At 42.5% G+C, this 16,801-nt stretch overlaps 1 protein-coding gene across 4 annotated transcripts in view; it reads right to left on the bottom strand.

The window, feature by feature from the left end:
* LOC131958624 (DNA-directed RNA polymerases I, II, and III subunit RPABC3-like) overlaps positions 1 to 16,801 on the bottom strand; it is a 44,951-nt gene continuing 28,150 nt past the window's right edge. For all 4 annotated transcript variants that reach the window (XM_059323755.1, XM_059323756.1, XM_059323758.1 and 1 more), the window contains exon 4: positions 1 to 794. In XM_059323755.1, the coding sequence (XP_059179738.1) occupies positions 677 to 794 (118 nt within the window). In that variant the 3' untranslated portion in view covers positions 1 to 676. The remainder of the gene's footprint in view (positions 795 to 16,801) is intronic.

The raw sequence follows: 16,801 nt of genomic DNA, 5'->3' as shown, positions 1-16,801 counted from the left end.
CCCATTTCTGATCAAGTTGTCTGTATTGATCTGTATGAACCAGTCAAACAGCTGGCCTTAGCTTCAATTGACCTACCAACCACATCACTTCTCTAGTTTACCTACCACATCACTTCTCTAGTTCACCTACCACATCACTTCTCTAGTTCACCTACCACATCATCAATTTCTAACTTCATCAAAACTAGTTTCACTTTATCTTAGCATCAGTTCAAAAATATTATGAAGATAATTGAGTAAAATTGCCATTATAAATTTTTTTATCTTATTAAATTTTCAGGGATTTAAAAACAAATTTCTCAAATTAAGCAAGTAAAAGTTATTTATAAATACTTTAAAACTAGTTACCTAGAATGGCAAGTTATTCTGAAAGTTTAAAAAAAAAAAAAAACAGAAAAATAAACAGGGCATTTATTTTACAGCTATGTATCAATATACAATAAGTACAATAAAGAAAACTTTTGGCAAATAAGAGTGCTTTTAAATAATATTCAAGGCTAATAGGCCAGCTGTTTGTTATTTTGTTTTGTTTTTTGATAAAATAGAAACACACCTAACATCAACCTACATTTTTTTTTAAACTCCATAAAATTTCTGAAAATTTCTTTTTTATAAAAATGTTGACATCAAAATACAAAAAAAAAGAGTATTCCTAAAACCAGAGACACAAAAACAACTAAAAAGCCAGTTTTTTCATCATGAGGTAGATCCGGGCATCCACTTCAAATCCGTGCAAGTTGTTGGGGTCACCCTTCAATCGCATCAGAAGCCCACCAAAAGACACATAGGCTGCCCTGGGAAACAAAACGAAAAAAAAAAAATATTTAAACAACTGATTCTGGGGGTTTTTTTTTTCAATATTAATTTTGAGCTCTCTCCATTTTTAAGAATTATTTTTATAACATTTTCAGTTTTTTTTATATTGATAATATTTCTGGTAATTATGATTTGTAAAAAAAAAATTTGGATTGGCTCCAATTTTATTCATTACATTCAAAACATTTCTATCAATCTATAACTTACACAAAATTAAAAACACTTCTAAGATATGACAAAAATAAAAATGTGTTTTCTAAAAGAGAAAGTGTCAAATTGAGTGAAGAAATAATATTGTGATTGGTGGGTGTCAAGTTGTGTAAATATAAGGTGTACACACACAGCCATTGCTATTGAAGGTGTTCAGAAATGGTGTTTGGTGTTGTTTTTTTTAATTATTTTTTTTTACTGTTGAAGGCATTTAGACATGGTGTTTTCTATTGAAGATGTTCATAAATGGTGTTTGGGATAAGAGGTGTAAAAAAAATCATGTTACTAAGGGTGTACAAAAAGGGTGTTTTGACAAGGGTTATAAAAAGGTTTAAACTATGATCAGGTATAGACTGTAAAATGTGTATTTAAGGTCATGTTTAAGACTGTTTTATTTGAAAGATAAAAGTCACCTTAGTGACATCTTTTGTGTGGCTGGCTAAAGGACAGGTAAAGTAGCCATTAAAATGACTGAGTTAATTTTACATTGGTATTTGCGTTGGTTTTCGTATATATTTCTTGGTTTATTTACTTCCTTTTTATTTGAGCAGGAGTGAGGGGGGGGGGGGTAAAAATGGGGTAACACACTGTTATATTGCAGTTAAATGATTACACTAACTATGAGGTGAAAACAAAGGTTGTATTAAAATATTGTGAAGCTAAACATTTTCTATGCACGTGCATAATACTAGAGGGCAGTATTCATGATGTGTCATCTCTAGGAGTGAGTATCTACGTTTTAAAACCGGTGTTAAATTTTTTCATCCAAATTATTGTTAAACAATTATTTTCATTTTTTTTACAAAGACCATCTTCAAGTTTAAACAAATGTAAAAGATAAATTAAGTTTTAAATTTTTATTTAATTTCCAATTATTATTTTGGCTTTTCTTCGTGAACAGTACCTGGCCAAAGAGGAAAGTGCATAGGTTACACACCGTGTTGAAAACACAGTTGAGAACAAGTGTCGGTGTTTAAAGTTGTGAACAGACTTGCTCTCAACTATTGGGGTAAACAGTTAAAGTGCCTAACACTAGTCTCTATGGGCGGGGCTAGGAATCGTATTATATTATGCCCTATTAGCGGGAATTACTACTCATTTCTGAGAAGGAAGTCTTAACCTTAGAGCTACGGATCTACCATAAACTAAATAGTTCTATGATGATCTGATGAATGACAACACTCAGTGAATAATGGGACATACAGCAGTACTTACAATTGGTCCCAGAAAAAAAAAATTACTCCTATTATTTAAATACCTACATCACATGTTGTTAAAGAATCGTCCGATGAAAAAAAAAATTCGGCACTATTTTTTTTTACTATGATGCAGGGAGTCAACTGATTTGGCGGTAATGTGGATAGTGGTTGTCACGGGCGTACGAATACAACCAGCTAACCACACTGCCAAAAAATCAGGGACTAGTTTAAAAACTTGAAACACTTTAAAATTCCAGCGACGAAAAAAAAATGTTTTAAACAACCTAAGTGTTAAAACGCCAGGCTTGCAAGTGGCGTACCAGGCAGTCGGCAGACGTGTAGCCGTCTGTTTCATATCTACGGACTTATAAAGACAAAAAAAACTATTGGCAGTGTGTCAACACTATCACACTAAAGATTACCTGATCAAATTCGACGAAATTTTTTTTTAACGAAAAATAGGTATTGATTATATTGGCTGACGTCAGATCACATGACCTAGTCATGTACTAAAATAGATAGAGTCAGCGAAAACAGTTTCATTTTTAAAATTAGACCTGACTTTTGGCAGTGAGGTGTGACAGGGGGTTGCTGACGTTCTAATTAGGACATAATCAGACTGGGTAATTAGAGCGGAACAGATGAGGACAGGTGGACAGACAAGGAAATGACCAAAAGAAACAGTGATCTAAGACTGTTGACAATCAAAATGTCACCAGAAATCGCTGGACAGACAAAGGGTGACCTGAAATTACCGTCCAACCAAAGAATATCTAGAAAAAAGTAACCAATCAAAGTGTAGTTATGGCCAATGAACCAATCGAATCGCGTCATAAATGTACGCTGGGATCCCTACGCTAGGGTCAGTGAAATAGTCCATCAATACAAGCTGACCGTTAGATGCGTCCCTAAACTGTAAGCACGTCTTCGATCAGCTGACTTTACATCTATACAACGCTCGCGTCAAATCAAAACAACTTCATGGACTCAATTATTGTACAACTGATTCTGGTCCAACTTATCTAGTCTAACTAGTGTGGACACCTTTTCAGGTCAGAACAAAAATTAGATGCTAAAAAGTCACAAAAACTGGAGAATAAATTATTGAGAACGGTACCGGATAAATTAAAGTCCACTAGTTAGATGTCCACTACGACCAAATGTCCACTACAACCAAATGTCCACTACAGTCAAATGTCCACTACAGCCAAATGTCCACTACAGCCACCAGTTACACCAGTACTTCCACTGGAAACCAATCCAATCACCCGAGTACACTCAACACACACTGCTGTGTGAGGCAACACACAACTGTGTGAGGCAACACACACAACTGTGTGAGGCAACACACACAACTGTGTGAGGCAACACACACAACTGTGTGAGGCAACACACACAACTGTGTGAGGCAACACACACAACTGTGTGAGGCAACACACAGTGCTACAGGTTTAACATCCTTGTGGACATGCCATAGTGTCGTCCTCAGCTGATCAACACGCCATTACGTAAATTAACGGTATCCTGTGGTCAAACTCGGCTGAACAACACAAACTGAGCTGATTCAGACGGCTCACATTAAAGGTGTTCTACTGTCAAACTCAGCTGATCAACATTGCTTAAATTAACGGTATCCTAGTCTACGACAAAACTCAGGTCCCTCAATAACCTACGTCACGTAATGTAAGTTATTTACAACACCACCTACAAATCCACCCCCTATCGTCGAATATTGTAAAACCACCACATCCCACATTCATCATTGACCTGTGTAATTATCGCTCCGCCCATCCACACCTAAGTATGGCCATAATTTGGACGACAAATCAAAAACATATTTTCTCAATAATTGAATTTCTATGGAATTCTAAACGTATGCTACATCAGCACCCACCACCCCTTTTCCAGCAGCGTGACGTCATATATAACCCCCCCCCCCCCTTCTAACAAGTCATCAACCTAACCTGAACACTAACGCGGCTCCGGTAAGGGCTTTAGCTTTCAACACATGAAGTCAGTGGAGCAGGAATTTAGATCCAGGTTTGAACGAGGAAGAGAATCGTCAAATCTCACAAGGTGTCCAGAAATCAGTTCCATACGTGTCCAGGCTACACACGTCACATAACACACAACACATTCACATAACAGAGTCACATAACAGTCACACAACACAGTCACACAACACAGTCACATGACACATTCACATAACACAGTGACACAATAGTCACAAAACGCATTCACAGTTCATACGGCACAAACATGTCATAGCTGCACTATATATGTCGGTACTCACATATGCACATACAGGCCTTTGTAAAAATCAACATACAACACAATCATCACACAGCATCAAAGAACCACAGTAACACACAACACTACATGGCAGTCACGGAGCACATTAATTCACACAACAATACACAACACATCACAACAAGTGAGGTGCACACAATAGCACACACACATATACACAATACACACACATACACACACACATACCACATACACACATATACACAATACACACATCACACACACAAACACACAACACTCGACAATTACATCAGCGGACTAGACAAAGCATGAACACTGCACAATACAACACACTACTTACAGTACACTGCCATCCAGCGTGTAGAATCACGACACAGCACCTACACAGGTAACGACACAAGTATTCTATCCACTGTAACATAGATGTTACACAACAACTCGTTTCTGCTTACATCCCTACACACACACACCGCCCACATCGATATCAATCAATCGATATTAGAAATCAATCGATACACATTTTCGGTGGCATACATCCAGACACCTCTGCACCCCCACCCTCCACACACACTCTACGTCATGCGTGTACCACTAACCTGCCCCGTAAGCAAATGACGTATGGCCTACATAGATCTATAGGTCTACGTTACTAAATATCGCTTTAGTAGCCGAGCCAGGGGACATAACCCCATGGATACCGTAAACACGGAAGTTACTCCCCTTACATGTTTCGAGGAAAAAAAATATGAAAATTATTCAAATGTAAAAATTTAGACGAATTTTCCGACAAATGTTGATCAGCAAAAATCAATACATATTAATAAGCTGACAAAATAAAGGTAATAATATGTGAGTTAAAGGGGGGTGGGGGTTCTAGCAGGTTGCTGTGTATAAGTAGTCTAGTAGAACGGTGACATCAGCAGGGGGGGGGGTCGTTTCCAGGCTAGTCTAGAACCGCTGACATCACGAGGTTGGTAAAACATGCACTCAGTCAAGTGGCACCCACATACACTACAGCAACACGGCAGTAGATACACACTGTAACCACGACACTGGGCTCATGGTTATACACGGGGCTCATGGTTACACACGGGGCTCATGGTTACACACGGGGCTCATGGTTACAGGGACTCATGGTTACACACGGGGCTCATGGTTACACACGGGGCTCATGGTTACACACGGGGCTCATGGTTACAGGGACTCATGGTTACACACGGGGCTCATGGTTACACACGGGGCTCATGGTTATACACGGGGCTCATGGTTACACACGGGGCTCATGGTTACACACGGGGCTCATGGTTACACACGGGGCTCATGGTTACACACGGGGCTCATGGTTACACACGGGGCTCATGGTTACAGGGACTCATGGTTACACACGGGACTCATGGTTACACACGGGGCTCATGGTTACAGGGGCTCATGGTTACACACGGGACTCATGGTTACACACGGGGCTCATGGTTACACACGGGGCTCGTGGTTACACACGGGACTCATGGTTACACACGGGGCTCATGGTTACAGGGACTCATGGTTACACACGGGGCTCATGGTTACAGGGGCTCATGGTTACACACGGGGCTCATGGTTACACACGGGGCTCATGGTTACACACGGGGCTCATGGTTACACACGGGGCTCATGGTTACAGGGACTCATGGTTACACACGGGGCTCATGGTTACACACGGGGCCCATGGTTACACACGGGGCTCATGGTTACACACGGGGCTCATGGTTACACACGGGACTCATGGTTACACACGGGGCTCATGGTTACACACGAGACTCATGGTTACACACGGGGCTCATGGTTACACACGGGGCTCATGGTTACACACGGGGCTCATGGTTACACACGGGGCTCATGGTTACAGGGACTCATGGTTACACACGGGGCTCATGGTTACACACGGGGCTCATGGTTACACACGGGGCTCATGGTTACACACGGGGCTCATGGTTACACACGGGGCTCATGGTTACACACGGGGCTCATGGTTACAGGGACTCATGGTTACACACGGGGCTCATGGTTACACACGGGGCTCATGGTTACAGGGACTCATGGTTACACACGGGACTCATGGTTACACACGGGGCTCATGGTTACACACGGGGCTCATGGTTACACACGGGGCTCATGGTTACACACGGGGCTCATGGTTACACACGAGGGCTCATGGTTACACACGGGGCTCATGGTTACACACGGGGCTCATGGTTACACACGGGGCTCATGGTTACACACGGGGCTCATGGTTACACACGGGGCTCATGGTTACACACGGGGCTCATGGTTACAGGGACTCATGGTTACACACGGGGCTCATGGTTACACACGGGGCTCATGGTTACAGGGACTCATGGTTACACACGGGGCTCATGGTTACACACGGGGCTCATGGTTACACACGAGGGCCCATGGTTACACACGGGGCTCATGGTTACACACGGGGGTTACACACGGGGCTCATGGTTACACACGGGGCTCATGGTTACACACGGGGCTCATGGTTACACACGGGGCTCATGGTTACACACGGGGCTCATGGTTACACACGGGGCTCATGGTTACAGGGACTCATGGTTACACACGGGGCTCATGGTTACACACGGGGCTCATGGTTACACACGAGGGCTCATGGTTACACACGGGGCTCATGGTTACAGGGACTCATGGTTACAGGGACTCATGGTTACACACGGGGCTCATGGTTATACACGGGGCTCATGGTTACACACGGGGGTTACACACGGGGCTCATGGTTACACACGGGGCTCATGGTTACACACTGGGCTCGTGGTTACACACGGGGGTTACACACGGGGCTCATGGTTACACACGGGGGTTACACACGGGGCTCATGGTTACACACGGGGCTCATGGTTACACACTGGGTTCGTGGTTACACACTGGGCTCGTGGTTACACACGGGGCTCATGGTTACACACGGGGCTCATGGTTACACACGGGGCTCATGGTTACACACGGGGCTCATGGTTACACACGAGGGCTCATGGTTACACACGGGGCTCATGGTTACACACGGGGGTTACACACGGGGCTCATGGTTACACACGGGGCTCATGGTTACACACGGGGGTTACACACGGGGCTCATGGTTACACACGGGGCTCATGGTTACACACTGGGCTCGTGGTTACACACTGGGCTCGTGGTTACACACGGGGCTCATGGTTACACACGGGGCTCATGGTTACACACGGGGCTCATGGTTACACACGGGGCTCATGGTTACACACGGGGCTCATGGTTACACACGGGGCTCATGGTTACACACGGGGCTCATGGTTACAGGGACTCATGGTTACACACGGGGCTCATGGTTACACACGGGGCTCATGGTTACACACGAGGGCTCATGGTTACACACGGGGCTCATGGTTACACACGGGGCTCATGGTTACACACGGGGCTCATGGTTACACACGGGGCTCATGGTTACACACGGGGCTCATGGTTACACACGGGGCTCATGGTTACACACGGGGCTCATGGTTACACACTGGGCTCGTGGTTACACACGGGGCTCATGGTTACACACGGGACTCATGGTTACACACGGGGCTCATGGTTACACACGGGACTCATGGTTACACACGAAGACTGGCAACACAAAGTATCGACACAGACGATCGTCGCACTTACACGGGGGCGCGATAATGGTAGCCATGACCACACCAGTCTCATACAGAGTACACGGTCGTATAGGGCAGCTAAGACTCACACACAACATATACGGTAACTATGACACGTTCGTACAGGGCATCTAAGACTCACACACAACATGTATGGTAACTATGACATGTTCGTACAAGGCAGCTAAAACTCACATACAACATATAGGGTAACTATGACACGTTCGTGTTTTTTTTGCCGCGGTATGGTAGCGAGAACATGACTGCTGTAATGGTAACTACAGCACCATAAGACAGTCGACAAATAGTAACTATAGCACACACTAAAACATACACAGGTAGCTCAAACCTTCGATAAATGGTAACTATAAAACACACTAACACACACAGAGTAGCTAAGACAGTCGACAAATGGTAACCACAACACGACCAACTGGTAGGAATGGGATTTACAACATACGAACACAATCCCACATCAGCTGTCTGTGTAAAACACACGCCAAATGGCAGACATACACATACTGGGATGTACACGCCAGCATGTTATATACGCGTATGTGGTCAATAAAAGACACGTATAGGCTAAGTATGTGTGCCACACACATACAAAGCAAACACACACTGAGTAAAATAAACAATCATACTAAATGCTACAAAAACAAACAAAAAACATACACTCAATTGTCAATCATATTCAATAAAAATGGTACACATTCACACTAAGTGGAACATTAACAAAAAAATACATACTACGATATACTCATTTATAAACAATCAATATCAATCATACACACCAAACAGAACACACATAAATATAAGCACATAAAGTATAAACACACTAAGCTTTAAACACATAAATCATGGCTAAGTATATAAATAACAAGCTTAGGCCCATAAACACGAAACTGTTAGACACTAAAAAATTAACAAGTCCTAACACGACCTGTACACAAATTAGCGACAAAATGATTTGTGTTATTGTTGTACTTACACTAGCAGCGAGGAGTGGTGTGCTCAGTCAAGCGGAACGCGAGTATATTTATGCTGAGCCGTGTGGGGGTATATTTAGAGCTGACCGACCAGGATAAGATAGCCGGCCCGGTCACGTACCGATTGCTTACCGTAGGCAGGCAAATATGGGACCAAGGTGTCGGGTGATTTCCCTTGACACATGGGCGGGGAGAGATACATGTGGACCTGCACACCCCTCTGTGCCTACAATGGGCTTGTCCCATGGCTGTGACGTGACGTCAGCTGGCTCGTGGGTGGCTTATCTGCAAGGGTCGCCAGTACACAAAAGACAGGGGTCGTATTTCTACCGAAGACAGGGGTCACCAGTTGGGGGGGGGGGGGGGGGGGGTTGACAACTCACGGGTCTCCAGAGTATGACAGTCAGGGGTCGACAACCCACGTTAGATAGCGGAGAGGGGTCATAGCCACAACAGTTCCCCAGCGTATACAGGGGTCGCTAGTCTCCAATAGATGGGAGTCACCAGACTGGGCGGGGGGGGGGGGGTGGGGGTGGGGGCCACCAACCCGTGCTTAAAGCAAAGATTAGCCCGTATATACAAACACAGCTGTACAAGTTACCGACCTTGTCGTCCCTCCCCTACCTCTACACAAAAGACGAAACCCACCAATGTAGTTAAGCGAAGTCATAGGCTTACAGTTTATTGTAAGATATTGATACAGAAAAACTATACTGTACCATAAAATATAAAAGTAAATTACTTAGACAGCAAGATTTATTGTGTTTTAATTTAGTTACATAAGAGCGTAACAGCCGCTAAATGAAGGCTCATCCCCTGATGCTACTCTGACCATCCTAACGGCAATTAAATTTTACCGCAGTTATTTCCCTTGCGTCGTTCAGTCGTGTGCCTATACGTCGAAGGTTATTAATTTTATACTCAGTATAAACCAGTGGTTCTCAACGAAAGTAGATTAGGACACCATTATTTAGGGATTAGAGAATTCTTTCAAGTTAGCGAATAGAGAGAAAACCTCGCCGAAACTGTTATTTGTCGTACAATGTGGATATAAATAACATACCATATGACAAAAAAACAAACAGGTTAAGGGGTACACCAGAGGAAATGTTTGAGAATCAGTGTCATAAAACACAATGTACCGGTCGTGTTGACAGCGGTTAAAATACTGCACACGCAGCTAAGGTGCATAGCTCCGGCTGACCGCACCAATCGTAGATAGATCGTTGATTAGATTAACACGGGAACCACGTGACGAGATTAGATTACCAGGGGGGCAGTCTCAGCCACGAGCGTCACTTCCGTGTGCCAGAGACAGATAAACAACACACGGTGACACGCCCCCTGGTGGGCTAAACAATGGTAGGGGTTCTCAGACTGGGCTGTCAGTACCCCTAGAGTGACGCCCCCTGGTGGTTTAACAAATGGTTAAGATAAGGGTACTACACGGGGCTGTCAGTACCCCTAGAGTGACGCCCCCTGGTGGTTTAACAAATGGTTAAGATAAGGGTACTACACGAGGCTGTCAGTACCCCTAAAGTGACGCCCCCTGGTGGTTTAACAAATGGTTAAGATAAGGGTACTACACGAGGCTGTCAGTACCCCTAAAGTGACGCCCCCCTGGTGGTTTATATAATGGGTCATGGTAGGGGTTCTCAGACTGGGCTGTCAGTACCCCTAGAGTGACTCCCCCGGTGGTCTAAACAATGGGTTACGGTGCAGGTTATGAGACTGGGCTGTCAGTACCCCTAGACCGACGCCCTGCATGTGGTAAAACAATGATTTAAGTTCCCAGACTAGATTTTAATCAACATAAACATAATAGGAAACCATTCATTAAACATTCATGTGCTTCCTCTATCAAATTAATACAAGCATAAGAAATATTTTTTTTCAATTGTTATATTGAACATTTTATGAAATAAATTATTAATTCTGACGAACACTTGAGGCCGAAGCTTTGCTTTTGGTAGTCATTTTTGAAATACATAAATGTATCGGTAGCAAGTATAGTCCGTAGAACTCGCTATGTTTTGTTCTGTGTTCCCACATATTCTTCTTATGTGTTCCCCACCCACACAGATATGCATCATATGTTCCCCCCACCCACATGGTTTTGCCTTGTATGTATTCCTGACCCACATAGATACGTCTGGTATGTTCCCCACCGATACAGATATACCTCGTGTGCCCCCCCCCCCTTTACTACCCACACAACTATGATATGAGCTCGCATAAGTCCAAAGCTCAACGTCAGTCATGCGTACAGTCATATTGCAGCAGTCAAGCGGCCAGTCATATTGCAGCAGTCAAGCGTCCAGTCATATTGCAGCAGTCATGCGTCCAGTCATATTGTAGTAGGACAGACGTGACTTAAACGACGGGTTCGAACATGGAATTTGTGACCACGGCTCGTTAATCCAAACCCCCCCCCCCCCCCCAAACTAGTTAGAATCAAGGTTTAATCCAAGGGTAAACCCCCCCCCCCTCTCCCCCCAAACTAGCCAGAATCAAGGCTTAATCCAAAGGTTTAGGAAAGGGTTTGGGCTAGCTTGTATTACGATAAAACTATGTTAGAAACGCTTGTCTAGGAAAAGGGTACTAATTAATAATTATAACACAGAAGTTGCTTATTGTTTAATGACCAAGTTTAATTAACAAGTATAACACAGAAGTTGCTTATAGTTTAATAACCAAGTTTAATTAACAAGTATAAGTTACGAATAGTTTAATTAACAAAGTATAACACTTGCTTTCGTGACTTAAATATTTGGTGACAAGTTTTTTTTTTTTTAATTTATGAAGGTACCCCTAGGTAGAGCGCTACGTATCAGGGCCGTGTAACGTACACTCGTGGAATGAGGAAGATTAATCCGCTATTCTAACAGGGAGGTACAAGTACTTACTCCCCAAACACGAAAATCAGCCCCCACCCCCACACTCTGGGGTCTAAGAAAAATACCTTTTTCGAGAAAGTTCTAGGGATAAATAACATAATAGGCTTAGTCTGCATTTTAGGCTAAATATGCCCATCATGTAATATGGGCTAAACTATTTCTTCTACCTGTATCTAATATAGCAAAGTGTATGTCTGCCGTTCAATATTAATTACCTATATCACATAATACGTCGATCGAGTTTAGTAAATTAAACATGTTCATTATCTTTATATAGGCTAAAACATGCCCGTTGATTGATAGAGTAATTGTTTTTCTTTAGTATACCAATTCTACAGTGCCATTTACATCAAGATCATTGACAAAGTTTCTTAGAAAGAAAGAAACAAATATGTCCATTACTTGTGCCATAAAGTTATTCTCTTGTGTAAAATAGGCTATATATTATATATATATATATATATATATATATATATATATATATATATATATATATATATATATATATATATATATATATATATATATATCCTTTATGTAGGTACGACCACTCTCTGATAAGGTAAAATAATGTCGAATATTTGGTGTGCTAATAGTGAACACTATTTAACACTTGAAGCTTGTCTAAAGGTCTTTTGTTTAAATAGTTTAGATGTATCCACTACGGGATAGTACACTAAAAGAATGTCGATTATTTCATGTGCTAATACTTCAACGTCTAGTTATGTCCACTTTAGCCAAAAGCATAATTGTGTGTGCTAGCTAGCTGTTATGTGGCTGATATAGAATACACATACTTACAAATGTTATCGCTTATAAATAACTTACTTGCTGATGTACCAGTATAGCACTGTGGTTTATACCTTGTGTGTTTATGATAAGGAGCATACTACCTAGTTTGTTCTGTTTTGAGGGGTTAACATAGCCTAGTCTTAAACTGAGTCTTAGGAGCTTAGGAGCTAGTTGACCCTTTTTTAAAGAGCTAAAACAAGTAGTTTTTTTGTTAATTTTAGAGCTAAAACAAGTATGTTTTTGTTAATTATAGAGCTAAAAAGTTTTTTTTTTTAATTATAGAGCTAAAACAAGTATTTTTTGTTAATTATAGAGCTAAAACAAGTATTTTTTTTTTAAATTATAGAGCTAAAACAAGTTTTTTTTTATAATTATAGAGCTAAAACTGTTGTCTTTAAATACAAAATTGAAATGTAAATGCTATTTGTTCCAGACAGAGCTAAACCATCAAACGGTGATCTTTGGCTGGCTGTCGGGCCTGTGTACCCAGAAGTGGGAAGTTGCCTCAGCTGAGCTTTACGATCTCTTATCAGACGATATCTTCTGTTTGAACATCACTTGTTTTAACTGCACTGTTTAGATAGGTCAAGACATAACCCTTTTTAACCCCCACCCTGTGGGCGGCGCCAGCACACCCTCCCCCCCCCCCCCACCCACACGTAGTAACACCGTGTCGTAACCTGTCACCTAGGTGCTTGCCGACGCCGTTGCTGGGCTTCAAAGGGACGGAACTGGGTATTCCCCCGGCCTGTGAATAGACGGTGATATGGGACAGGGGAGCTAACTCAGTAACCTGTCGTGGCAAGCCACTGATACGTGGAAAAAAATTTTTTTAACAAAATAACAAGATTGTCTACCCTAGATTTGCGTCCTTCGTCTTATACGTTGAAATGTAGGTGGTGCTATTTTTAACCGGGCTTATAGAAAAAAATTCCGAAATTTTTTTTTACTGAGACAAGTTCAACCAAGTGGAAACGTCACATTAAGGTTAACATTTTAATTTTGAAGTCTTGAAAGGGGGTTGGTGTAGAAAATCTACACGTTGTCACATGTAACCTTATGGTTTGTCTGCTGTTTTATTTAACGCACTCGCTGATGTGGCAGTAGAGCAGAGTGGTATAAACCTTGTTATGTAATGTATGATATGGATCATACACCACTACAAGATTCAATACACGTACTAACATCAGAGCATAGTTACGGTGATATCATGTTTTACAAGGCGATACAATAAGTTGTACAAGATTTCAGAATAACTTGAACGCATGGTCTTATGACATGAAGGCCTGTACACGGCTATAACACCAGGGCCTGTATACGGCTATAACACCAGGGCATGTACATTTCTATAACACCAAGCCTGTATACGGCTATAACACAAAGGCCTGTACACGGCTATAACACCAAGGCCTATACACTGCTATAACAGAAGGGCATGTACACTTCTATAATACCAAGGCCTGTATACGGCTATAACACCAAGGCATGTACACTTCTATAACACCAAGGCCTGTATACGGCTATAACACCAAGGCATGTACACGTCTATATCAGCAGAGCATGTACACTTCTATAACACCAAGGCCTGTATACGGCTATAACATCAAGGCCTGTATACGGCTATAACACCAAGGCTTATACACAGTAACGTCACCAGGCGGTGATGGCGGATTGCACCCTGTGACCCCGTCCAACAAGGGTGACACCTAAACAAAAAATAACTAATTTTAAAAGAAATTTTGCTTTTTCTAGTCAGTTTAGTACCTCGTTAAAGGCATATATATAGGCCTACACCATTAGCCACAGGGTGTTACCATCCGGGATTAGGGTGACACCAAATTTGTAAGGATTTGAGTATATCACACCTACAGTCGTTAGCAAATGGGGTGATAGCCTGGATTACCACACTAAGGGCCGACAGACCTTGTAACACCACTGCCTGTTTTAGCTATAACACCAAGGCCCGTATATAACACCAAGGTCCGTATATAACATCAAGGTCCGTATATAACACCAAGGCCCGTATATAACATCAAGGTTTGTAGATGCATCAACGCCGGTATATAGCATCAAGGCCCGTATATAAAAGCAATGCCTGTCTACAACACGAAGGTATATATCAAGACCTATAACAGCAAACATCAACACAAATTTAAACTATCAACAAAACAAAGAAGCCATCATTATTTAATTTTATTTTACAATCCAGGAACATTTTTTTTACAGTAATAACGGTACAAGTACAGATTATACACTGTCTAATATAGTGCGGTCAGATTTATAATAAATCTATATAAAGTGGTCAGAGTAATTACAAATGGTCAGATACAAAGTGTTCATAGTGGTCAGAAATATCACAAACAGGTCTATGTAATGTATTGCTACATAGATCTTATGTAAACGTGTTTGGTGCGATCATAACAATGTTGATGAGACAGTTACTACTTAATGGCAAACTGACGTAACAACACGAATTACTAACAGAACAGATTCTTACAGTTTGTAACAAAAACATGACAACGCTATACAACTGGCGGCCAGATTAGATTACAACATGATACGATTATAACATGATTAAATCATAACATGATAACATTGTTACAGCATGCAAAATAACAAACACAAAAGTAAAGCATGCACATTTAGGGGGAAAAAATATGTTAGCAAACCAAACAGTTTTATTAGGAACAGTAAGCGTAATAATATTAGGTTATGGACAGCAAGTCAAGGATGGTAAGTTAGGAGCAAGCAAGCTAAAGATGGTAAGTTAGCAGCAACAAAGGTAAACTAGGGGCAACTAGTTAAAGAGGTTATGATTAGAAATGCCAATGAAACAGCAAACTTAAATTAATGAATGACAAGCGAATGATGTGCGGCTGTTAAAATAATAGTTTCTACGCGTTAAAAAAATTATTCTATTTACTGAAAACAAAACATTTGAAGCTTAAATTTTGTTAGGCGCGCAGGGTCGCTTGCCAGCGTCGGCCCGTGGGTACGGGGCGACCTGTCGGAGAGTCGTGATGGCCACACCTCTGTCAGATACCAGATAATGCATTTACACCACATGCAGATATATGTAGAATGCATCTCTGGTACGGAAAGCGGTGGGAGTGTGTTTCATGCAACACGGAGTTCAATGCTACTGCTGTTAGAGTTGGGGGGAGGGGTGGGGTAAGCAGGGGGAGCGGGGGGGGGGGGGGGGGGGGTAAGCAGGCGGCAGGGGGGGGGGGGTTCATGCAACACTGAGTTCAATGCTACTGCTGTTAGAGTTGGGGGGAGGGGGTAAGCAAGCTGAGGGGGGGGGGGGGGTAAGCAGACAGGGGGTGGGTGGGTGGGGGGGGGTCATGCAACACTAAGTTCAATGCTACTGCTGTTAGAGGGGGTGGGGGTAAGCAGGCAGGGGGTGGGGTAAGCAGGCGGGGGGGGGGGGGGGTAAGCAGACAGGGGGGTCCATGCAACACTGAGTTCAATGCTACTGCTGTTAGAGTTGGGGGAGGGGGTGTAAGCAGGGGGATCATGCAGGGGGGTCTCATCAGGGGGGGGTCAAAGGTGCATGCATTTACAAGAATGAGATAACAAAGGTCAATACATGCAAAAAGAAAGCTGAGTAAATACAGCAAGGCGATACAGAAACATACAGTTAAACGGGTAAGTTTCGTGGCAACACACAAAACATAGGTGTATATAAACTGTGTAGGGACACATGGACTCTGTAACGACACACGGGTAGGTACACACGAACTGTGTAGCGACACACAAAACGTGTAGTGACACACGAACTGTGTAGCGACACACGGAATATGCAGACACAGGGCTATAAAGCAACACACGACATATGTCACACGACATAGAAGGGACACATGAACTGTGTAGCGACACATGAAATATGTAGACACGCGGACTATAAAGCAACACACGACATATGTATGGACACATGAGTATAAATGACATAAATC

The sequence above is a fragment of the Physella acuta genome, unplaced genomic scaffold (assembly GCF_028476545.2).
Source record: "Physella acuta isolate Inbredline_101_S28 unplaced genomic scaffold, ASM2847654v3 ptg001346l, whole genome shotgun sequence".
Taxonomy (NCBI): domain Eukaryota; kingdom Metazoa; phylum Mollusca; class Gastropoda; family Physidae; genus Physella; species Physella acuta.
This window is presented reverse-complemented; position numbering and strand designations above follow the sequence as displayed.